Raw genomic sequence first — 25,071 nt, 5'->3', positions numbered from 1 at the left:
AATAATATAATAATAAAATAATGATGATAATAATATAATAGAGCAATCAATAGTACTAATTAATATTAATAGTGGTAATAGAGATAATCAATAATATACAACATACTTTTTTGAGGCACTTAAATGCGTGCTCAATTAGTCGTCCCGATTCTCGCAACACTAGCTACTCCGAATTAGCATATTCTCTCGCACACATCTCTCTCTTTTCATTCTCTCCTTTCTCTCTCTCTTTCTCTCTCAGCCGAATAAAAATGTGACCCTAAGATTTCTAAAAGTCGCAGTGCACTTCATGGTCAGAGGGTCGAAATAGAAATAATAATCTAACAAAAAAAATAAAATAAAATAAAATAAAATCTGATCGCGACGCAGCGAAGAGTATAATGGGCGATTAGTTAAAAAGGGGAGAGGGTCGAGTTTTACGCAGATCGGAAGTGGCCGCTCCCGATAGTCTCCGAAATCGACGATGACCACCGTGAGAACGAACGACGCTCATTCGCAGTGTTTCACTCGCAAGCCAACTGTGGGCGAACAAGACGGAAGAATAACGGAATCATAATTGGACGATGGGAAATTGAACAAATTGAAAAAATGGATGGATGAATGGAATCGCGATGTAAGAGAGAGGATTGGAGTTACTTATCCCGACGAAGCAACGCGAGGTCCAAGTGTGAAATTGACAAATATCCGGGTACGTTTTTCGGAGAACATTCGCGTTGTCGAGGCGGGCGGAAAATCGGGCAACAAATTGTGGCGATTAAGAGAGAAAGAGAGAGCTGATTGAATGGTGGAATCGCAAAAGAAAGAAAAAAAAACGAGGAAAGAAGAGAACTGGGACCGTCGAAACAACATGCGGGTCCGAAAGACATAATCTAAGAAAATTTTGGAGGAAGTTTTTTTTAAGAATTTTTCATTGGAAATAAGCGAGAAGGAAATCAAAAAGGTCAAAAACAATCAAAACAGGGTAGAGGAACAGAGATGGAATCCATGACGAGACTTCGAAGTGCGAAACTCCACAGGAGAATCCTCGGGGGGGGGGGGGAGATCCGAAAGTATTTCGGAACTCGCAAAGATTCAAATTTAAAGGATTTCAGTGACAAAAATGAATTTGGAATCCACTTTAAACGTCGGCGTGCTCAAAGTGGATGATCGACAAATTGAGGAATAATCAAGGCGGAGAGAGATACATCTGTATAAAAATATCCAATGTAAAACTAATGCGGGAAAGGCGAGTACGATGTACGCGCCCCGTTTTCGTTGCGTATCTCGAGAGACCTCGTCAAGCACAACCGCGATACAAAATTCTCTACACAAGAATTTAATCCGTTCCTCCTCTTCTCATCATTACGCGCCTGCGTCTCGCGTATTACGATACCACGATGCAATGCACGTTTGCCAACGGTATATTAATTAAAATGCTCATTAAATGTATCGTAATTACACTGTAAAGTACGCAAGGTATCTCTTACGAGAAATGCACCGGCAACGATATCCTCCTCCAAGATCATTCCCCAATCGCCCTTCCTCCTCGTCCTCGGTTTATAAAAAATCTTACAGATCCGGTATCACCGCCGATTTTCTCCGCGACAAGTTTCTCGCACACTTGTTTTAGCCGCATAAAACAAGAATTCGTATGCTTCTCGACCGTCCTCCTCCCTCACCTCCTCCTCATCATCATCATAATTATTCGTCATCAATAACGTCGCATGAATCACGCATAATCTCGTACACACATCATCTCGTAGCCTCCTCCGTTTACAAAATACAAATCTCTCTCTCTCTCTCTCGTTCTCCTCTCGTTATTTTTAACTTTTTTTTGCGTAAAAGATGAGAAACGTGGAAGAGAGCGGAATTTCTTATGGGAGGGGGGGGGAGGGATTCCACACCCGCACTTTCCACTTGGCGAGAATCTCAACTGATTTCGGCGTCCACTTCGTTGCACATTTCGGGAGATTTCGTCAAGCAATGTGTTTTTTTTTTGTTTTTTGGCACAAATATATATAATTATATATCTAATAGACATGTGTGTTTTCATCCCGGTTAATAATATTTACGGCCCGGCACGCGCGAAGGAGGGGCGGGGGGAAGGGGTTTCTCCCTTTAAAAGAGTTAATATAATCTTATCTCTTTAACGCGTTTTTTTTTACAAGCTAACAAATATATACCTCAATCACAGAACCAAAAACGATATAACAATACTCTTCTCTTGCGCGATGTACCGGGTGATCGGGAAGCCGCGCAGCCGTGGCGCTTGGTGCTGTCGAGAGAAAAACCGCTTTCTTTCTTTCTTTCTTTAAAACGTCGTGCGTCATAACACACTCCCGCGTTTATCCGAGGCATATTCTAGACAATCATTTACACATCTCATATCCTTGAATTTTTAGAGTCACAAATTCTTTAGATCTATACATATATATTTGTTATTAATTAAGATTCCTTACCAATTAATAAAGTCTTAAAACTAAAGCTTATCAAACATTATTAGGTACACTCAAAACTGTATTATATCGTCTATATTGAAACTCAAGTAAGAGTAAAGATCGGTAATAAAAGCTCGAAGAGCAGCTCACGGAGCTGAGAAAAACGAAAAAAAAAAAGGAAAAAAAAGAAAAAAAAAGAAAAAATCGAAAATCCGAGATCTCAAGAGCGTATATATATATATATATATATATCACACTTTAAGAAATCAAAATTGTGAAATGATTTCATTCCGCGCACACCTCAATTTGTTTATTAACATTTACACGTGCGTGAAATCTTAGATTCTCAATTAGATTTTCCTCAGTCGCTCCTCTTGTCGATCTCTTTTTGCCAACCTAATAATTCTCATTGGCCAGCAGATTGACTTAAGCGCTCACTCGCTCCCGTGGCTTCTGCCAACCGTGGCCGTTCCCTCTCGTCCAATTAACGCGTTATATTTAGCACATCAGATTCTTAAATCCTATAACGAATTTTTAATAAATTTTCTCAAGACTTTTAAATCTTTTACGTCCTCCAATCGCGAATAAACTACAATCGAATCATTGCATTCCGCAAATTGCATTAAAGCGAATAAAACAACTGTGCGCCGATTAAGCAAATATATATCGGCAAGACCATCAACATCATCAAACCGCGGCGACAAACCTGCCCCGCAGGACTCTCCGATCACCCTGTATATAATAGTAGCGCCTGCGAATGCGCCGCTATAATAGCGCGCAGCGGAGTCTTACACATTTTCACACACACGTACACACACACTATCGCTCATTCAATCTCTCTCTCTCTCTCTCTCTCTCTCTCTCTTTCTCTCTCTTGATCGATTCGTCGATCGATCGATCGTTGATCGTAGGCGAGACGTCACTGTACAATGTAAAAAGTTCTCTCTTCCTCACGCCTGCAGCACGTGACGGCGTCGGTTTGAGAAGGGAGTACCGGGGGGGTAGATAGGTAGGTGAAAGCAGCGGCGAGCTCCGATATCCTGATTCTCGATCCGATCCGACCCCGAGAAGATGGCGATGACGTCATAGCACATATAGCACAGCTAATTATCGTTTAATTACCCCGTTGACGCGTGGTAATCGATAGATTTTGGCTTCTTGCTTCGTTATATCTAAGCTGCATCCGCCGCTCATGGTGTCTTCTTCCTTCCGTCGTCACCTTCGTGGCATATAAAGGAACAAAATATACGCACTGTTGCAGACGTTTCTCTTTTACGGAGAAGTGAGTACTTTCGACATTTTCCGAGCCGATTGCCCCTTACGAGGATCGGAAATTTATGGATTTGGAAAAATATTTTTATACGAATTTTCGAAGATCCAAGGTAATTGAGACCATGTTTTAAAAAGATCTCAGAATACAAAATGGTAATGGAAAAAAGTAAAGGTTTCTTTAAATATACACGTGGATTTTTAAAAAGCTTGATATTTTTAAAAAGCATGTATCTTTAACTACTCTTTATATTCTTGCAAAATTCTCTAATTGCAAATTAATATTTTCAATTTTTTTAACACAATTGTAAGAAATTCTTATGAAAAACTGATAACTCCCTCTTGAAAAAAATTTTAAGACTCATGGAAAACTAATTTATAATACTATGTGAATACACTTATAATACTTAATTATTCGCAAGATTAAACTTATTGACGTTTTCCTCTCCACGTGCGTAGCTTCTTTAAAAGAGAATCTGTAGAAATTATTTGAAGAAAAAATAAGATACTTACGTGCAGCTTTTAAACATTTCTATCTCTCTCATCTGTTTTGTGTTTTGTACAAGGTAGCTCACGGCAATGTTGCGCTACTTGGGCATAGCTTGGCCTCGTAAGATCCTGCGAAAACAAAATATTCATTAGCACGCGGTATTTATAAAAATATCCATTATTCTGTAGAGTGTAAGAATCGCCATGTATATACAAAATGCCAAGTTCAGATTAAATTTATAGAAAAATTTAAAATTCAAATTTTATACATATCATCTACAGCATTCAATGATTTTCAAATTATCATTTATACTTTTAGAATCTTTACATTTGCTTATTTATTTAATTAAAATCTTACTTTTACAAATTCATAATCTATTTATACATTTATAAATTTCTATAATAAAGATGTAACAAATTTTAATTTTTTAATTTGCATCTTTGAAATTTTTCATTTCTGGATTCCTAACGTTTAATTACTTTTCCACCTGTCACCTCCTCATTTCAAATCACAGAATTTTTAGATCTGCCTCCTTACATCTTCTAACACATTTACGTTCCTTTTTACTACTTTATGCTTAAATTCCCTCAAAGATCTTAGAGAGTCCGAGGCGCTCTTTCAAACTAGTAGCAAAAGTTCTCTCGAGAGAGAAATAACAAAATACTTACTATAGGGAAGGCAGAGGCCACTCCAGTTTGCGATTGGGAGTTCTGTGAAGAGGCAGTAGGAGGAGGGACGACGACGACGTTGTTACAGTCGCACCTGGTCACCGTCTCGGCATCGTCCGTGGTCGCCGCGGCCGACGTCGCCGTCGTCGCCGTTGTCGTCGTCGTAGCCGTCGTTATCGTCGACGTGGCCAGTGCCGGCAGGTGCGTATTCGCAACTACAGCGTCGTCCACACCGTTCACCATGTTCGAGTCGTCAGTCTTTATAGATCTGTCAGCGGTGCATTGTCAGTGGTAAAAGACTAGCACATGCTTACTTTAGCTATACTGAGATCTCCAGGATCCGCAGAGATATATCGGTTGTATCGATAGAAAAGCATCTCAAAATTGACAGCTTTTCAGTACTGCATTTTAACATTCCAAATTTTGGACATTTTAATTAAAATAGTAAATATGCAATTTTTATAATCTTACTTTCTTTCCATGTTATACTTTCAATTATAATGTATTCTTTAACGTATAAATTGTATTACAATAAAATTATGACAAAAATATTAAGTCTTTAGTCTCGATTTTCCTTCCGTCATCTCAAAGACACTAATTTTTTTACTTGTGTCATTTTTCTATCAACGAAACGATATCCTCGATGCGAATCCTTTGGATTCTCAGAGATAGATTCCCATTTCGTCATCCTTGAATCATACACTGTGGGGGCTTCACAACCTTCGAGGAATACATGTCCCCGGGAAAATTTAGGTATCTCAAAGGTCTGTAGACACCTAGCGAGATATTTAAATTTTTTTATATTCTTAAATCCTTGGACACGTCGAGAGACCGTTGCACATCGTCCTCACACATCGCGGAAGCATGCATGTGTATTTATAAAGTTTATACAAAAAAAAAAAACATCGATTTGCGAAACCGTAGCTCAAAGATCAGAAATCAATGCTCATTGCGATACTAAGCGTATATAATGTCAACTCTCTCTATTACGTGCACCATCAAATACTAAACGCGCACGCTGGTAACTGTTATTCCCGCACCGCATATCCACTTCGTTCATGCACAGTGAGAAAGAATCAGTTCGTGTAGGCGATTCTCGATCCCATGATTCCAGGAATGCTCAAAGAAATTTCGAAAACGTGAGAACTCAATTATACCCAGAAGAAAGAAGAAAATTAAAAAAAAAAAACTGAAACTTGTAGTAAGTTTAAAGAAAATTTAATTTTCCCAGAATTATCCGATAAATCCCAGAATGCAAGTCTTTGACTACAAAAGAATCTGGCGATGAAACATAGTTAAGGAATCTGATTATTTGTAACATAATGTGAATTTCTTAGAAAAATAAATAGTAAGATAAGAAGTAAAAATTCATTTCACGAGAACCGCCCGCGAACGATCGAGGGATGCAAAAGAGAAGGAGTTTTTTGCAATATCGCAAGACACGATTAACAAACATCAGTATACACATTGTTTATTAACTTCTAGTTTCATCGCTGACAATGCAACTATAGTCATTTTACCAAAGGTGCACCAGATACCATGCTGAGACCGTGTATGTGTGTTTTTTCTCGTTGCTTCCGTTTTATATTATTCATTTTGCAGTCCACGTAAAGAGAATCATAACTTAACTTAGTAAACGTTAGAATTATATGAGCTAGAGAAAAATTTCATAATCAAAATGCCTTTACGAGTAACTTGAAACCGAACAATAATAATTAATAATAATAATAATCTTAATATTAAAAATTTATAATAATAATGACAATAGCAATAATATAATAATCAAATAATAATCATAATATATTAGAAAACCCTGAAAAGTAATGTTACTTTATCGTACATCCCTATTCAATCGTTTTTATCGTTTATCTGCCGCAAAAGTAGTACAGGCCAGAAGAGAAATAAGTGTCTCATACCACAATAATACCGCATACATTCCCGCACACACGTGTAGCGTTCTAGTGCGCTTAGCAATAGATGTTTTAATGCTGATTTCAATCGGCGGAATATATGCGGCGTATGTGCTGTACTCTCATATCGAAAGGGATAGGTTCTCTCACAGGTCCCTCGATCATTGAACACTAGGATTCTTAGATGGATCCTTGAATTTAGACATCCTTAGAAAAATAATTCGAATATTCTCTCGTTTTTAGGCGCCTCCAGGATCCTCGCAAATCTCCTTGGGCAGTATTTAGCTTCGCGTAAACTCGATCCTCACATCTTCGGGTTGGGGCTCTCTGAAGTGTGTCTTAAAAAAATTCGCAATCGAAACTTTGCGAATACGAGAAACGTTATGGGAGCTGCTGAAGAGATGAAAGATGTAATGACATCCGAGAATCCTGTATTTACTCGAATACCGAATGCACCAAGGGCACAGAGGTCTGAGTGTCTAGTAACTGAAACGTGTAAAATCTATTAAATTCGAGGACCGAATTACGTCTGGACGACACGGAAGCAGAGTCTCGTCCTCGAAGAACAGGGTTGGAGGTAAGGTGGTCGAGTGGTTCAATGATCCAGGGACGAAAGAGGTCTACACTCAAGAAAACTAAAAAGCGTCTAAAAGAATCCATGATACCGCAAAACCCTTACTTATGCACCGGATTTATAGAGCATGCTTATAGAACTCATACAAAGGAGAAAGGTAATATTCAGAAGACCTTATGATAAACAAAATAAAAAAAATTCCCAAAACGTCAGAATCAGAAAGGCGATGATAACGACGAAATTATCGATAAGAAGAAAATGGCAAATTATAATATTGCGAGTACATCTAATTAATTTATTTTATTTCAACGGTAAGAGATAAACGAAGAGTGAGAAGTTCGCGCGCATAGCTCAAGATCTAACAATTTAAAAGATTCGAGAATGTTAGTTTTTTTTCAGGATTAAATAAAAAAACTCTACAAAAAAACCATCTTCACATCGGCATTCTCGCTGAAGAACGACCGTGAAGAATGTACACTCGCTCACTAAAAGGTTGCGACACTTTCTTTTTTATAGGTTTCAAAACGCATTAATATTTTGCAAATGCGGACCACGATTGGTGTTATACTGCCTTTAGACTAAAGATAGTACATCGTGGTTTGCATTTGCAAAATATTAGTTATCTATAAAGTATATATTACGTATATTAAATATAAATTAGAAACCTATAAAAAAAAAGTGTCGCAACCTTTTAGTGAGCGAGTGTACATACAGTCTCGAGTCTCGGAAACTTGGAAAATCTACGTACTCAACTCGAATCCCCGTATTTCGAATCTCACAAAGTCGCGCGTTCTTAGATCCTTGACTTTCGCGTGATTCCCCACGATAAAACATACGCGTTTAAATACGAAAAGAAAACCGAAAGAAAGTAAGGCGAGAGTAAGGCGGACATAAGGCTACCCCGGTAACTCGAAGGATAATTAAATAGTTAGTAACATTATTCTTTTTAACTATGGCGATGGAAAGAAAGCTTCGACTTTCGCACATCTTTTCGATGAGAAAAAGGAAAGATCTCCCTTCTCCCACCCTTCCTTCCTCCCAGGTAACAAAGATCGACCGACGTGGGCGTGCGATCGATCGCGTCCCCCGAACTACGTCGGTCGTGCGGGAAGGAGAAAACACAATGTCCGTCATTCACAAAACAACATAGCACATAATGCAGCCAACAACACAGCAACAACAACAACAACAATAACGAACCGAATAATCCGGCATTCCTGTAGGTTCATAAATCAAGGAGGATCCACGTTATCGAGCTGACTAACCTCGAGGCCGAATCTCGATCGCAAGCATGTGCGCTACATCTTGTGAAGAAGTTTAGAGCTCGAGCTTTAACTCTAATAATGTGGTTCCTCCTTTTACGATACTCCTCTGGGTACGTAAACCCGTGACGCCGGTATCCTTGGATCCTTAGATCTTTTTTAGATCAGTCGTCGACTGATCTCTTAAAGAGAAGAAATTGAAGATCCTCCTGAGAAGGCTAAGGACCCAAAGATACAGCGGGTACGACGGAAGAATCCGAAGAATAGAATCTCCAATGTGGAATTGCGGAGGATACGACATTACAACGGTCCCGCCCGATCCAAGGATATTATAACAAGAGTATAAACACAAATTTTCAGGAATCCGTTTTACGGAGACCAGCTGAATCCCTCATTTTGAAACGGAATTTGACTATATGACCCCCTCCTTCCTCCCTCCCACCCTGAACTCGCGCGTTTGCTTTCTATGCGTCAAGTATAATTAGTAATCAACGATTAGGTACAAATATAAATGTTTAAAATTCTGTACACACATATCCTTCTCGCAAAAAGTAGAGTGCAAAGTAGTAAAAACCGTCATAATAACCATTTACAGGACTAAAAGCAACGAAAAGCAATCAGCTGTCTTCGATCGCATAAGAGAAAAGAAATTTGCTACGCTTAAACGGGATGTTATTAACTCAATCTCGCGGACAAAATCGAAGTGAATCTCGAGCGACGTTTTTAATCAATTTAATCAAAATTTTAAATTACGCGATTTTATGACGATCTACATATAGAATGAACACACTTATCTATATAAAAAAAAAAAAAGAAAAGAGAAGGAATAAACGTAATTTTCATAAACACAAGGATTCGACAACACGGCAATACAATTCACTGGTTTTTCAATGCAAAACCTCGTTAATCATGTAAATATCTTTCAAGAAAAAATCATTACAAACGGAAAAGAAATAAAGAAATCAGCTTAAAAAGGGATAAAACTAAAATGAATTACAAGTAAAATTAAAATAAAACGGTCCTATAAAAGGTTAACGATTCAAGGACCGAGAACTTTTCACTCTCTTACTCTCTCTCTCTCTCTCTCTCTCTCTCTATCATTCTCCCTCTCTCTTTGCGCAGTAGCGCGCATATACATATATGTACACGTATGTATGTGTATTGGGAGAGCGGAAAGTTTCGTCGCGTACTTTGGAACAAGACAGCCGTTTTGTCGCTTTTGTAATCAAGAGTTAAATAGCGACTTTACTTACAAAAACAAAAAAAAAAACAAAATGAATTCAATGAAGCTCATCGGCTGTTTCATACGCATACGTATCGAACGAGCAAAAAATGCAAGGTCTCGTTGGAGAAAAAGATTAAAAAAATATATATATTCGTATGACCGAATCATTTCCACACTTCACGACGAAACTATGTACATTAATCGTCGTCGGATAAAAAGGTATTATAGATCCATTAGAAAGAATCTATTCTTTTTTTTCTTTTCCCAAAAATCATAACACATCTCCAACGCAGATTGAAACAGACAGTTCGTTAATTCAGCCACAAGTCAATTCGCGAACTCAACGCAACTCTCCGCAACTGCCCGAAACACCGTTACACCGAGCGAGCGTATAATTAAAAATCCCACTCACTTATCAGGAGATGACGGGGGAGTGAGCGCGACGGTGCTGAGCGCGGCAGCGTCGGCCGACGACGTATTCTCGTTGTTGACCGTCGGCGGATTAAGGATATGCGTAGCGTTCGCAGAATTCATCGATGCGGCAGCGGCGGCGGCGGCGACGTTACCCTGTGCCTCCGCTCCGGTACTCGCTCCAGGACTAGCGGATCTACTGGCGGTGCTCGCCGCTGCTGGCGCAGGCGCTGCGGCAGGTTGCTGCTGCTGTTGCTGCTGAGGTTGCGGCTGGTTACCACTTTCCTTGTCCTTGACAACGGCCTTGAGCTTGGCAGTACCCTTGACGACGTCGGACAATCGATTCTGCGATGAAGACTCCATGCCGACGGCGCCGGCGTTGCCGCCGGTGCCCACGTCGGACGACGCTTTGCCGTGATCGGTGTCAAGGCCGGGCAGGGGCGGAAAGGCGGCTGCCTCGAGGTCGAACTGCACGCCGCTACTGCGGCCGCCGCCGCAGTTGCTGTTGCTCCCGCTGCCACCGCTCGCCGGCAGGGACTCCTTGATCGCCGGCAGCGGGTGGTTGTTTCCGGCGGCTACTTTCGCGTCCTGGTCTTTGGTCCTGCGATGGATACGGTGGCGGGTGAACGAAGGCGCCGAAGTGGCGGACGCGGCGGAGGGCTCGACCGCCGCCGTTGCGTCCTGGTCCTGCGCGGAGGACAACGAGGAGGAAGCTCCCTTTGCGTGCTCGACAGACGACACGGCTGACGACGATGAATGGAACTTTGTGCCGGACTGATAGGAAGATGAGGACGAGGAGGCAGGCGGTTTCGTAGGGGGTAAACTCGAAGCGTGGTGGTAAGTGGACGTGGAGGAGCTCAAGGACACGCTATTGTTTCCACCACCACCACCGCCGGTCATAGGCGGGTGAGAGCTGCGATTACTCAGCGGTGGCATAGACGACGGCTGATGGTGGTGGTGGTGATGGTGATGATGATGGTGGTGGTGATTGTTATTGTTGTTACTGGGATTGGCCGGGTCTATTAAGCAGCTTCGATCGGAGCCGTTTCTCTGTCTATTCCTATGTATATATAAAAAAAAAAGAATTTTCAGATACCGAGAGATCTGTTCGAAAAATATAATTTCTATAAAAGTAATGTGAAAATGCCAGGCTCTTACCTATGTCGAGGATTGTATCTCGTGTTCGAACGCGTGAACGTGTTGTGCGGCGTGATTCCGTTCATCGTAAAGACATTGGACATCTCGAAATAAGCGGGACTAGTTGGCCCCCAAGGCATCATACTGGCCGGATAGAACGGTTGCTGAAAAAGAAATATGAAGAAACATTTTTACAACAGCTTCTTCCTTACACACGACGAATTATTATTCATTCAAAATACTAGGAGAGTTTTATGCGCATTGTCGCGGGAAGAATTTCTAATTTGCACACTTACATAAACAACCTGGTTCGCATACGCCGGCATAGTTGTCTGAGGCATGGTCGTGCCATTGGTATAGAGAAACCGTTGCTGACCAGTCGTGTAACTACTCGGATCATAGACAGGGGGAGGGGGTGGAGTTCTGTAGCCGTTCTTTATACCACTCACACCGGCCACAGTGTGTATCGGTAGCCTGTTCATTGGTTTAGCTTTGATTCTCGCCATTATCGGCTTTCCCTGGATTAAACAAACGGAATTAGAAATTACGGACTTAGATTCGCAGCAATTATTTATAGCTACAGCGATAAATCTCCAATTATAGCTCCACGATAGCCTGCTAATTGAAGCTAAATATAGCTATGAACTCGATGAATCATCGAAAATCATTGATAAATATTTACTCCGTTACGCCCAGTTACTCGAACGAAATTAATAACGGAGCATCCCCGAGATTGCAAACTCACCTGAAATTCTCGAACCTCCTCGCGTAAAAACCGGTAGGCCTTTTGAGCATCCTCGTCGGACTCGAATGTCACGTACCACGAACTATTGTGAGCAAACTCGCAGGAAATAATTCTCGGGCATCCCTCCCCAGAAAATAAATTCTACAATGAAGAATTCAAGTGAATTAAAGAGCCGGAGGCTTGGCCGCTTTGTATGATTATTGTAAAATAGACGTCGGGGACAAACCTTCACGTCTTCCAGCGGAGTGCTATCTGGTATCTCGCGAAGTATCACGATACATCGTTTATGATTGGGCCTCACTTTCTGCCCCTCCTCATCAACTTGAACATTGGGAGACTCCTTCAGGACCTCCGTTATGAGTTTAATATCTTTCGTCAGTTTTTTCACTTGATTAAAATTCGCTACCGTCCATATCGGCACATATTGATCGTTATCCATTTGCGACAACAAATAGGTATCGTTGGCTAAATTCTCTCTGGAAAGACAAACATTATATTGTTCATTCTGAATTATCATATCTTGTCACATACATTCTCTTATATGTGCGTGTGCTTATGCAATTTGCATGTTAATTGCATATGACAAGGAAATGTATGCGATGCTCAATGAAAAAATCATTGTTTTTTGGCAAAAATATTTTAGAAATTTTTTTCTATCCAAAGTAGATCAAAGTAGATTTTTAACAATAATTTAGTTTTAACAATAATTATATGTAATATAATATAATTATACGTAATAATGTACGTAATAATACGTAATAATATAATTATACGTAATAATTATTGTAAAAAAAAATAAGTTGTGTATTCAGGCATTAATTAATATATAGTTTTGACCCTTTAATTTTTTATATGTACATATATATATATATATATATATATATAAGTATGAATTATTTTAAGATTATTAAAATTCCATTAAATTATTTCTTTTCTTTCTTTCTACTTGACTAAAAATTTAGTTACCAAATGTACTACACAGTTATCGATTAGTAGTCTTATTTAATCATCACATAAATATAATAATATAAACATAATAACACGTGATCAAAGGTCACTTTTTAAGATTAGGAAAATCAAATCAATATAAATTTGGGTGATAAATGACTCTATGTGAAAGCGGTCAGCTCATAATCAGAAGGATCCCAGGTTCAAGCCTGTTCCTTAATATTGAATTTATGTTATATTGATAAAAGATATATTGCTCAAAGGTTACAAGTGTGGAAAGAGTATGGTGGGTAGGATTGTGTTAACCCGTTTCGGAAACAATAAATACATATATATCACTGATATATATAATTAATGCAAATATATGTATTTCCAAAATCACTGTGCAGTTTCATGCAATTGTAAGTTGAGAGAGAAAGAGAAAGAGATTCTGGAGGAAATGTAAGGACTCATTACCTGGAGAAGTAGTACTCAAGTTGTGTAGAGAGCATCTGTTTAAGCGTCTCCAGAGGTATGCCGGGGACATTTAGATCTGTCATCGGCACAGACGGCGGGGCGGCGGAGGCGTCGCCCAATGCGGCGACGTCTACTGGGCTGTAACCGACGGCACCTCCGTGCATGCTTATAGCGTGTTGGGGCGATGGTTCCAGACTGCCGACACCAGCGTCAAGTATCAATTCACTGCCGCTCGGCGCACCGTTCATGACTCCGTAGTCTATATTAGGCACACCACCACCAATTGCGCCCGCAACCTGTGGACCCAGAGGTTCAGGGGTGGCTGGGTAGACCGCCCCTGGTGGCAGCTTCCCGATGTCCCCATTCATGTAAACGTACCCTGCAAAAGGGAGTAGATATGTTGTAACCTTCATGTAATTTCACTTTTGTTGTACAAGAGTACACATATTGTAATGAAGAATGTGGCTTGCTGCTCTTAATAAATTTATAGATGTAATCAATTCTGTGCAAAATGGCAATTTACTTTAAATAAAGTTAAAAAAATCAAATTTTTGATAAAATATTTTGAATTAGTCCAGTATATGTAACTTTAAATGGCAATTAAAAATGTTAGAAATAGCTCATCTATAATTCTAACCTAATCCGACAGTGAGTTACATATTTCAGTGCATTAAATATGGCTCTCTGCAACAATATGTCCAGATATTACATCATATATGACTTTCTTATACATTTATGCTTACGATTTAATGTAACGATCAATCAGATTAATATTCAATAATAGCTCTACGAAGAATGACTACATATGTGAAATATATTAACATCTCTTCCAAGAATAACTAGTCATACTCGTAGTCTAAGAAAATCATTGCAATCTACAGAATATTTCTAGTTATTTTCTACAGAGCATTGCCACCTGACTTAATTTTAAATATGATTTATATATATACATATGCATACATATATACATATATATATATATATATATATATATATATATATATATATCATATAATCGACCAATAATGTTATGTGCTTAAGCTAGGATGCCTTGTACAACACTGACAGCCCTTATCCTGGTAAACTATCATGACAACGACAATAGTGTCCCACAGAACAGAAGATGAACAGGAGGATCAATCGACCGTATATGAAGCACTATTCGACGGAGGCGAGCACCGCAACCGTGGATCCGGAGACCACAGAGTGTGGAGCACCGTGAGGAAAAAAAACACGCGTGCGAGCTTTCACAGGGATTGCAACAACGTGGTAGCCGCGGAACGATACGGGGAAACGATATCGAGAGGAAATGCACGCGCGCGCGAGGTCGAGGTCGACGGCGTGTGGTACGCCGTCACACAGGTTGCGTCGGCGAATTGCCCCTCGCACGCGCCAAGGAGTACCTCCGGCGAGGCCCGGCGACGGTGCGTCGGGCTACGTGCCACGACGACGGCCGCCCGGGGCGGCCCGCGGCGCGCCAGACGAGGATCCCCGCGCGGAAGGACGCGCAATATGTTGCGATGCGCGCGGCGCGTTATCGGCCAAATATAGCGCGATCGTGGCCACGACACGGTGGCGGCGAGCCGCTCACCGAACCGGACACGAACGTGAACACGTCGCGACACGATGACGACGACAACGACAACGACGAGGATGAGCACGAGGACAAACGTACACGGACGTGATGACGAGGACGATGACGACGGCGACGTGGACGAGAAGATGAAGGACGGCGACAGCGGCGATAACGACGTGTCGACGTACGGCGCGAGTTTAGCATGCGGCGCGGAACGGCACAGCAACATAAGGAGGTGGTGCGACGGTCGACGAGGACGAGGTGAAGCGGGCGCGATGACAAGACTTTACGACACTTCCCCCAACGAGCGCGTGTTTTTTTTTCCCCCGTTTCTAACACCGACGATGATGATGTGGTCGCATGGTGGTTGCGTGGTTTGATGAATGGGACGGATGGTCGTTACCGAAATCACCGTTCATCTCGAGACGGGCCCGGATGATCCCATGTGCCCTGAATCTAGCGCTACGAGGTGCCTGCCCGTTCGCTCGCCCGTCCGCTCGCTCACTCGCTCTTTCTCTCTCTCTCGCTCTCTCTTTCGCTCTCTCTCTCCCTCTATCTCTCGAACGGCCTCGTGCAGATCGGTTTCTCGGCTAGAGAGAGAAAGAGAGGGCTCACTCTCTCTCTCTCCCTCCCGTGTAGGCACTTGGTTGCTTGCTCTCGGATTCGTTGTGCGCGCGGGGCGTCTCGTGGTGCGCGTTTGCGAGAATTCGTTTCTCGGATATCTCGTGCCTGGCCTCGATGATCCGACGATGGGCCGACGACTCTAGAGCCTCGGATGTCCGCGCGGGGCCCCGATCGCTCTCTCGCCCGTCGTACGCCCGCCTGCCCGCTCGCTCGTCCGCTCCGCTCGCTCGCTCACTCGCACGCACGCACGCACGCACACGCTCGCGTGCGCGCGACGAAATACGCGACGCAGCAGCAGCAGCACACCACAGCAGCACACAGCAGCAGCAGCACGACAGGCTAGCGAGACAGGCGGCGGCGAGTTTCGGCACGTTCCTCACGCGAATACGCGACGCTGCGCGACGCGCGCGTTACGATCCGCCCTGTGCGTACCACGGCCCACCGCGCCGTGCGGATCAACGCGCGGCCGTTACGCACGACGGTGTTTCCTTACCGAGGTGGAAGAATCGAACTCAACACAGTCTCTCGAGCAAACTACAAAATGGCGGAAAGGCACATGCCGTGGCGCGCGGTGCATTCTGGGGCCCGGCGGTGCGCCGCGCAGCCCCGCCGCCGCGCCGTGCCGCCTCGCGCCGACACCGGGGGGCGCGCGCACGATCCCCCCTTCGAGCGCGCCACTTTTGAATCCGCGCCCGAATCTCCCCCGACAGCCCTCCTCGTTCAATTCTTTCTGACATTTACGAAAAATCTAAAGATATCTATCCTCTATTAGCCCTTCTTCGAGAAATTTAATTAAGAGACGGTAGCGTTTGTCAAAATAAAATGCCATACTCTATTTTAATAAAAAAAAAAGACGCTAAGAATATATTTATCTGCCTTTTGAAAAATTCTAAAAAGGGGGATCCATCAAGAAAGCGCTTGACGAAAATTCAATATTTGAATTTTTTTATCGAAATAGAAAATAGAGAAGACCGCTAAAAATATTTATCTTGTCATTCGAGAAACCTAAAAAAACATCTATCGAGTGTTTGACGAAAATTCGATATTTGAATTTTTTTATCGTAAAAGAAAATAAGAAAGGACTAAGGATATTCATCTTATCTTTTCTTATTGACTTCTCTGTTTTCTTCCTGCTTCATTATAAATTATTTCCTATTCGTCTATTGATTCTATTGACCTATAAATTTAGACTTTATGTGATTTATCAAAATACAAAAGCTATTCTAATCTTCAAAACAAGGAGAAATGAGAGTGTAGAAAAAAGTACGATATTCACAAATGATAATGTACGATGTTTGAGTATCTTATCTCTCTTGAAAGGAAATTCTTTAGTTTCTCCAAGCAAGAAAAATACGTTAAGAATTTCAATTTTTCTCTATACTTTTTTTCCATCAGTCTCGCTCTCTATTTTATCCAATTCTAAACAATTTCTTTTTTCATCAATTCTCGTTAGAAAAGCAAGCGCTTCTTTTTTTTCCTTTGAACAAACAGACGCGCATATTGAACGTTCGTTTTTCCAACGAATTTCAACTCTTCGCGATCACTAGCATATTTTGCACACTCCGCGATTCTTTCTATATATTCCTCGAATAAATAACAAAATATTTGTTACACGTACGAGACATGACCAGATATGGAAAATACTTTGTACTCTCAAATCTGTCTTGCTAGCATCTCACATCCCACTATCGTGTCTTCCCTGCTAAATTAGTTCGTAGTAACTATACGATTCTACGAAACGGCGATTGTAACGAGGATGGCACAAACGTAATCGATAAACGATAGCTTATCTAATGACTTTTTTATGAACCATCGTGCGTCTAACGAACACTCGTGATCACATGGCGATAAATATCAATTTCGATATATCTATAAAACTCCTCAACGTCTATTTATTGTATGTTTTTCTGTTTTCTATCACATAATGTACGAGAATTTAAAAAAAAAAGGTTCATATTAATTAGTGAAAGCGTAACGTATCCCCGTTGTTCATATATAACTTTTCTGTTGTCCATGAAACTTCTTTTATATCGAAAATAAGCAAAAAGAATTAATATTTTTCTAAAATATCTGAATATTTTACATAACTGATGTTGAATTTTTATACAGTTAGGACAACGAAAAGGAAAGGGGGTTGGAGAAAGAGAACATGGTTGTACCATAATCTCATTCACTTACGCATCATTTATTTATCTAGAACAGCCACATTTTATTAACTCTCATTATTATTTCAAAAAAACAATTCGTCATTTAATTATTACTGCTTTAAAGGGGGGGAAGGGGGTGGAAAGCAAGAGCGAAGACGTGACACAGGGGCGAAGGAGGGATGTCCTCTAACGCGAAAGGAAGAATCGAAAATCGGTCCTACAAATATTCAACAAATCACTCAAAGCGCGATTACTCTCCTTCTCTCTCTCTTAATTTTCGATTATAAAACGTAAAAAAAAGAATGGAATAAAAAAAAGAAAAATCTTGTAGCTTTCCCCTGCAAGAGACGAAGGGATGTAGAGAAGAGAGTATGTGGTGGACGCGAGGAAGGGAGAAAGTCGAGACGATCAACCTACAGCTTCGCCGCCTTCTCGGAACACGTCTATCGCGCCCAGATACATACTACCTAATGCAAGAACGAACATCCATCCGGCGCTGCTAATTACCGCTCGTTCATCCGTGCCTCTCCACCTCGCACCTCCTTCTCCACCTCCACCACGATGTTTTATCAAAATCAGATGTGTGCCCTATCCACCGCGCCGCGAGGCAGGGGAATTCCTACCTTGGCAGCCCGCTATCACCTAACATAAGGCTTACAGTGTGACGTATTGCTTCTTTTCTTTTTTATCTCGAGAAAAAGATTTCTGATTAGAATAGATAATATTGCCTATAGGTATACGCCAGTTAAACGCCTATTATATCCTCCCTTTCCTTCGTTACAACTCTTTCTCTTCCTCCTTTTTTTTTATTCGCCTTTATCCTCTATTGTTTATCTTTCCCTCACTGTTTCCGTTTTTTCTTTCTTCTTTTTTTAAATTATTGAAATATATATGCGCGCGCGCGTGTGTGTAAGTGTGTATATATATAATATGTATATATATAGATGTATATATATATATATTTATAATGTTGACGTGTGATAGTATAATCGGGATATCCCACGAGAAGTTTAGTGAGTGATATACAGATTCAATTTGAGACGATCATGTAGCGCTGACGAGGGGCGGAGCTGTCTGCTGTTGTTGTTGTTGGTTCGTGGCATGGATGGTGATTGGTTGTTGTTGTTAGTCGATTAAAAACCATGGACCTTGAGCTGGTCAGGTTTTGCCAGACCAGACTTTGTGAGCCACTGGCATATATTCTCTCGTTGGTCCCCCTGCAGCTGCAGCACCTCCCCGTACTCCGGGTGCTCTATTACTGTCCCATTGCAGGCGAACTCCTGTGAAAATACGAGAAATGCAACAGATAAATCGAGACAGGCACTCCTCCAAGGGACCTCTTTATCTAGACAACACTCACTTCCCGTGGAGTGCTGGGTTCCTTTTATCTCCCGAAGGAATGTGTTCAGAACTTTTCACAGATAAACGCGTTATCAAAGTGAGATAAATTACGGACAGTTACAGCTTCTCCGTCGCGACCCCGATGACTCTCAAGCAACAGTCATATTGTAAGTACCAAAATGTTGCGTCACAAATTTTTTAAATTGTGTAAAAAAATCAAATTAATTAATAGATATCACAAAATATATGTATAAATCAGGATATAACACCATTTCTAATAAACAAAAGGTAAAAAAATTTTATTTAAAAACTACATCTGTTTCTACCCAATTTTGCCACATGTGAAAGTCAAAGTTCTATTTCTATTAACACAAAGATATAAAATCAATTTTGAGAATTATCTACTGTTGCATAAAAACATATTTAATATACAGGAAAAAAAAACATTTTTTTTGTTTTACTTAAGTACAAATAGAAATGAGAACGGTAGAAATTTTTAATATTGAACTACGAACGCCTCGTGTGAACAAAATGATTATAAAGAGCCAAGTCATCGGCGATGATCAATGTTCCTTAGATCGAAACAAAGACCGTTCCCCCTATATGTCAAACCACTTGTAGATGCACTTGAATGCCGTGCATTCCTAGAACTTGCAAAACTACATCTGTCCAGCCTGTATCATCGTGATTGTTTGCATCAGACCTATTTTTAGAGTTCTGCCTGACCGACCGGTGGTGGGGGAGAGGGTGCGGATAGCGGTGGAGAGAGGGAGGAGGGGAGATGACAGAGAGGAAGCTGAGGCGACGGCGGTGAGGCCGGGAGAAAGGCTCGGTAAGAGGGGAGGAAGGTCTCTCCCTCCCCCTCTGAAACGTGGCGGGGAGAAGCAAGAGGGGGGAAAGGTGGCACACTCACCTTTTTACATGCTCTCACGATTTTCTTCAAGTCATATTCCGAGGAGAGTCCTTGCACCGTTGTTAAGGTTTTGCGACCATTCCGCTGCTGGATCCTTATATGAACGAGGCCGTCCTGGACGTCATCGTCTGAACCCTTGATTGCATCTGCAAAGGGGTCTGCGAACAGGCGAAAACAGAGGGGGGGAGGGGCATAATTAGACGGGTGAGATTATCCGCGTGGCGTGGGACGATGCCCAGGGCGGGCGGGATTGCGCAGGATGATGCAAGGAGGGCCGCGGAGGAGCGCGCGCGAGGCAACGCCATCGCCATTTTGATCTTGGCTTGAGGGGGGCCCCTCGAGACAGCGGCGGCGGCGGCGTGCTATTTTATCGCCCTCGTTCGCGCGAAGGACGACCGTGCAGCACGCGGGAGGGAACGACGGCGACGTTGGGGGAGCGACCAGAGGAAGAGGAAAGAGCGAGCGGAGACGGGCGAGGGCGGCAGAGGGGAAGGAGGGAAGCGCGTAGAGAGGAGAGGATGCGATAATGCGCGTTTCGCTACTCACCGAATGTGTTGAGATTCTGGATGGACATACGACAAACAAAAGAGATCCCTCGGATGATATAGAACTGCTGAGCGCAGGCGGCGGTCGTGGATGGGCAGGAACGTGGAGAGATGTTCGGCAAAGATCAAGCACCTGAGGAGCGCGTGGACACCACCGGAGAGAACGGAACGGAGAGTCGACGAAACCAAGCGCGATGGCCGTGTACGCAGCCGGAAGTAAAAGTTGCATTTGTCACGGCGCGATGGGTGGGGTTGCGCGCAGTCCGCGCGTTCCCAAAGCCGGCCGGGACCGGCCGCGCGGCGCGCGATTCGCGGGCGCCGCGGTGACGTCACGGGCAGCGGCTGGCGCCGCGTCGTCGAGCGCGATTGGCGTTCGTGAAATACAGTCCGCTATCTATTTAATTTAAATTATCTAAATGACTGGTCAAAGCTCGTTAATTAATTATACAGCGGTTTGAAAAGAAAAGGAGTTTAGACTTGATTGCAGCAGAGAATTTCAATAAAATTAAAATTAAACTTTAAAACTTCATACAAAATACAAATAATTTTATATAAAAATTTTGTTCAATTTATTTACGTCGATTAACTGCATATCGTAAAAATAATTAAAATTATCCGAATAATTGATCTTTTCAATTAATTTCAAGTCTTAATACAAATAATACATATGATTAAATCAGAAAATTGTATTTAAAAAAATCAAAATTTTAATTATCGGCTAAGTTCGTACGAATCATATTCACCTTTGTATCCAAAGTTCAATATCACTATTACAAGCAAGAATTATACTTATTGACAAATCGCGATTGAGAATTAACTTAGAATTCCGTATAGTATTAAAATTACTTATTTAATGAACAATTTATTGAAATTTCCTGCTGCAGAAATAAAGTTTAAACTTCCGTTCTCTTTATCCAACCATCTTTCGTATAATTTAATTTTTTAAAGTTGCGCAAGATAACGTCACACGTCGGCTTAAATTTGGAGGCGAGTTTTATTTTATTTTACAGGAGTTTCTTACAAGCATACTGTCGCAGTTTCATTCAAATGTGCGATAAATAGTCCAATGTAATCACGAAAATCATGTCGTCATAAAAAACAATAGGAAATTATTTTTTTCGCATCAGTCGCTCATCTTTAGTTGCTCTTCTTTACACAATCAACGTAAAATAATCCAGGAGCGAGAAAAAGAAGGAGAAAAAAAAGCAAAATTCCTTAAATCTCAATTCTGACGTGATTCTGGTGGCTCCTTTTGTACTCTACAACGGCTTTTATAAAAAGTAGTCTGCTTGTGGCTTCTTGCTGGGTATTCCGCGGCTTTCCTGCGGCGCCGCTTCGAATATCGTGAAGTCTCTCTGCAGATGCTCGTTTAGTTCCAGTATCGCGGCTACATTGCCACATCTGCAAATATAAAAGGTAATTTGTTGATATTAAAAGGCCGTTTTCATCGATTGCCTTTTTTCGAAAGTTAAGTTGTAGATAAATCAGTTGTAGGTAGTTGTGTACATTTATTCAGTTTTATGAGTCACTGTTTATAGTAAAGGTATAAGTTAATAAACGAATATAACTGACGATGTGCAAAGTTTTACTAGAGAAAGAAATTGCAAGTGCAGATTATTACGTGCCTGTAACAATAATTTGGCGCAGACCAGACGGTCAGTACAGTCTCGTTAAAGTGCCATTTGTAGCCCTCCATTACTAACTGGTGAGCCCGGCATATCATATCGATATCGTTGGCGGAATTGAACTGCGCCACCACGTCGCTGCCAAAGAGGTAACCGGCGCCGCGCGGCGACACGCCCCAGCCTTGGGTATCCTCGGGATCTGACCATAGCAAATCGCACATTGGCCCATCGTGAGGAACCTGCATCATTAAGCCACAAGTATTCAATTTTAATACGCTTAAAGTATCAATGATTTTATCAACTTTAAAAATAATAAAATTTAATTTTTAATATTGGAACTGTAGGAATGTTGAATAGCCATTCTCTAACAGTTGTTTGTCAGAAGATTGAAATTCAATATCCAAACTCATTGCCATTCCGCATATATAATATTAGAAATTGTAGGAGTGATTCTAATCTGAGAAAAATTTCAATATCAAGATAACTAAAGATAAACAAATCATATTATAGTATTATGTCGTTTCTTGGAGAATGGAAATCTTCAAATAATAACGATAATAAACAGGTTAAAAGAAAAGCCAAAAAAATGAGCTTAAAATCCTTTTCATAAAATTCTTTTTATAAAAATATCAATCGTAATAAAACAAGTTTGAAGGTTTTTCACAGCCACATAGCCATAAGAGGAGACGTGAGGCAATCAAACAAGTATATTAAAATTGGAAACTTTCCTATGTCAAAATAAACACATCAGTTCCATTCAATTGTTACAAACGGATTACAATAAAAAAACGGAACATAATACTCACTTCTTGCTTTCTGTCGATAGTCCGGATTTGATCTAACGTTTGAATACTAGGCGACAATCCACCGTGAACACAAAAGATCTTGCCGTCAATGATAGCAGATAACGATAAATAGTCAAATATCTCTGTGCAATATCGCCATACTGTTATACTGCCGTATTTGCGTAAGCACTCATCATAAAAGCCGTAAACTTGCGTTATCTGTCGTGATTCATGATTTCCTCTTATCAATGTGATTCTGTCAGGATAGCGGACCTGTGTGACAAGACATAAACTGTAAGATTATATTATAATAGACAATTCTGTTAGCTGTGTTTGATTTAATTTCTGTCAAATAATTTTTATCTAAATATGAAATGCAAGACTAATAATATATGTGACATGCAATATATTGATTATGTTAACTAAATATGATATATTTTTTAACATATTTATATTTACATAAAATAAATAATGTATGTGATATATGCAATATATTGATTATATTAATTAAATATGATATATTTTTTAACATATTTATATTTACATAAAATAAAAAACAAGCTGTTTTTCTCAATCACTATCCAGATACTTCAGTACATTCTTAATAAGCCCATGTCATTTTATACTTTGGTGTACCTTTAATGCAAGTAGAAGAAGAAACGTTTCGACACTATAAAAACCTCTGTCTACAAAATCTCCCATAAAAAGGTAATTCGTTTCTGGCACATCCCCACCAACTTTAAATAGCTCCTTCAAATCGTAAAACTGTCCATGGATATCTCCACAAACCTAAAGTTCGAAACACACCAGGTTAAACTTTAACGTGTTTAAAATATTCCAGACAATACCCAAATGTTCTCTCTCTCTCTCTTTCTCTCTTGCAGAAAAATGGAAAAATAGTTACTGTCACAGGTGAGTCGACACGCTGCACGTTGCTCTCCTCGATCAGGATCTCCCGCGCCTTCGCACACAGCGCCTTGACCTCGGCCTCCTTAATAATCTCGCACTTCTTCAGCTGCTCGATTTGCCGATCCAAATCGCTGGACTCGGCCATCGTACAACGCGGAGACAAACTGGGCGAATGAGGTGCGGGTGGATGGAACCTCGCCGGAAAGCGCGGCCGTTGTCGAAACGGCTCTCACGTACGAGTCCCAGGCAGTTCACGCTCGATCGTTCTCTAAAATCCTGCAGAAGCGACCGTGGGAGTAGCCTGTCGGATAAATAAGATAGCCGGCGATTCAGGCGGGTTGGAACGGGAATGGTTGGTGCGAAGAGCACGTCAATCAGTGGAAGGGCCAGCGGACGAGAGAAATTACACGCTACACGCGAGTACTTACGGCCTTGTCTTCGTCGTCGTCGTCGACCTGGGGTTTCACCGCCGTGATCGACGCATTGGACGTTGCGGAAACGCCGCGGAGTTTCGCCTAACAGTAAGAATAACAGACGGGATCCGAGCGGGACTCCCGTGCACCGTACCGGGCGGATTATTCACCGCTTCCAAATCCGAGCCCGAGTCGTTCTCGCGGGGCGCCCTCCTCCTCCTCTTGGTCTCTTTTTTTTTTCTTTAATGGCACTGGGGCTCTTTTTACTCGCCCACTCAGCCAAACGATCGCACGCCAAGAGCCGACACCACCGAATTGTTTAACATATAAACACGGGGCTCGAGAAGCGAGATATGATAGGTGAACAATGTTACCGCGACGTATGTGTGTGTGTGTATGGTGTGTATACGTGCACGCGCGAGTGTGTGCCACTGTGAACGAATCTCCCGGTGTCGTTGCCTTTTATTTAAGGCGAGGGTGCAATCCTGGGGAATAATACACTGACTCGCGCGACGAACCAATCAGGCGCCCGCTTGTCCAGAAGTTACAGCCGCGCTGCGGCAAGTGATTGGCTGGCGCTTCTCGTCGCTCGTGGCGCGTTTGCCGCCTTTTCTGAACACCCGCTCGGCACACCGGCGCCGATATCCAATGAGCGCGCGCGCAGCTAGGATTTGATCGTAG

At 41.6% G+C, this 25,071-nt stretch overlaps 3 protein-coding genes across 4 annotated transcripts; all 3 read right to left on the bottom strand.

Annotated features, from left to right (window-relative positions):
• Nucleotides 1–903: 903 nt before the first annotated feature.
• Nucleotides 904–15,572, bottom strand: LOC105454297 (la-related protein CG11505). Its single transcript, XM_011696840.1, has 10 exons — nt 15,492–15,572; nt 13,513–13,891; nt 12,335–12,584; nt 12,109–12,249; nt 11,660–11,881; nt 11,385–11,527; nt 10,228–11,286; nt 4,845–5,112; nt 4,200–4,304; nt 904–3,636 (listed from the first exon to the last, which is right to left on the bottom strand). Exons 1-9 carry the CDS (start codon nt 15,505–15,507, stop codon nt 4,209–4,211), a joined length of 2,574 nt encoding a protein of 857 aa, XP_011695142.1. The 5' UTR covers nt 15,508–15,572; the 3' UTR covers nt 904–3,636; nt 4,200–4,208.
• Nucleotides 15,573–17,896: 2,324 nt separating this feature from the next.
• On the bottom strand, nt 17,897–20,945 carry LOC105454313 (protein translation factor SUI1 homolog; the record flags this gene model as incomplete). The annotated part of the gene is given in 5 exon segments (XM_011696862.1): nt 17,897–19,139; nt 20,114–20,271; nt 20,660–20,750; nt 20,753–20,836; nt 20,838–20,945. Coding segments are annotated over 5 exon segments (588 nt in total), but the record flags the coding sequence as incomplete, so codon positions are not given.
• Nucleotides 20,946–21,633: 688 nt separating this feature from the next.
• On the bottom strand, nt 21,634–24,801 carry LOC105454296 (serine/threonine-protein phosphatase 4 catalytic subunit). Of its 2 annotated transcripts, none has more exons than XM_011696838.1 (6): nt 24,406–24,801; nt 23,973–24,278; nt 23,705–23,857; nt 23,090–23,341; nt 22,284–22,522; nt 21,634–22,059 (listed from the first exon to the last, which is right to left on the bottom strand). In XM_011696838.1, the coding sequence occupies exons 2-6, from the start codon at nt 24,120–24,122 to the stop codon at nt 21,930–21,932; spliced, it is 924 nt and encodes a 307-aa protein (XP_011695140.1). In that variant the 5' UTR covers nt 24,123–24,278; nt 24,406–24,801; the 3' UTR covers nt 21,634–21,929. The 2 variants fall into 2 exon arrangements, with proteins under 2 accessions (XP_011695140.1, XP_011695141.1); XM_011696839.1 differs by having other exon boundaries at nt 23,973–24,253.
• Between the last annotated feature and the right edge of the window lie 270 nt (nt 24,802–25,071).

The sequence above is a fragment of the Wasmannia auropunctata genome, unplaced genomic scaffold, assembly GCF_000956235.1.
Source record: "Wasmannia auropunctata unplaced genomic scaffold, wasmannia.A_1.0 LD335987.1, whole genome shotgun sequence".
NCBI classification, from domain to species: Eukaryota; Metazoa; Arthropoda; class Insecta; order Hymenoptera; family Formicidae; genus Wasmannia; species Wasmannia auropunctata.
The sequence above is the reverse complement of the archived record's forward strand: the minus strand, read 5'-3'. Positions and strand labels throughout refer to the sequence as shown.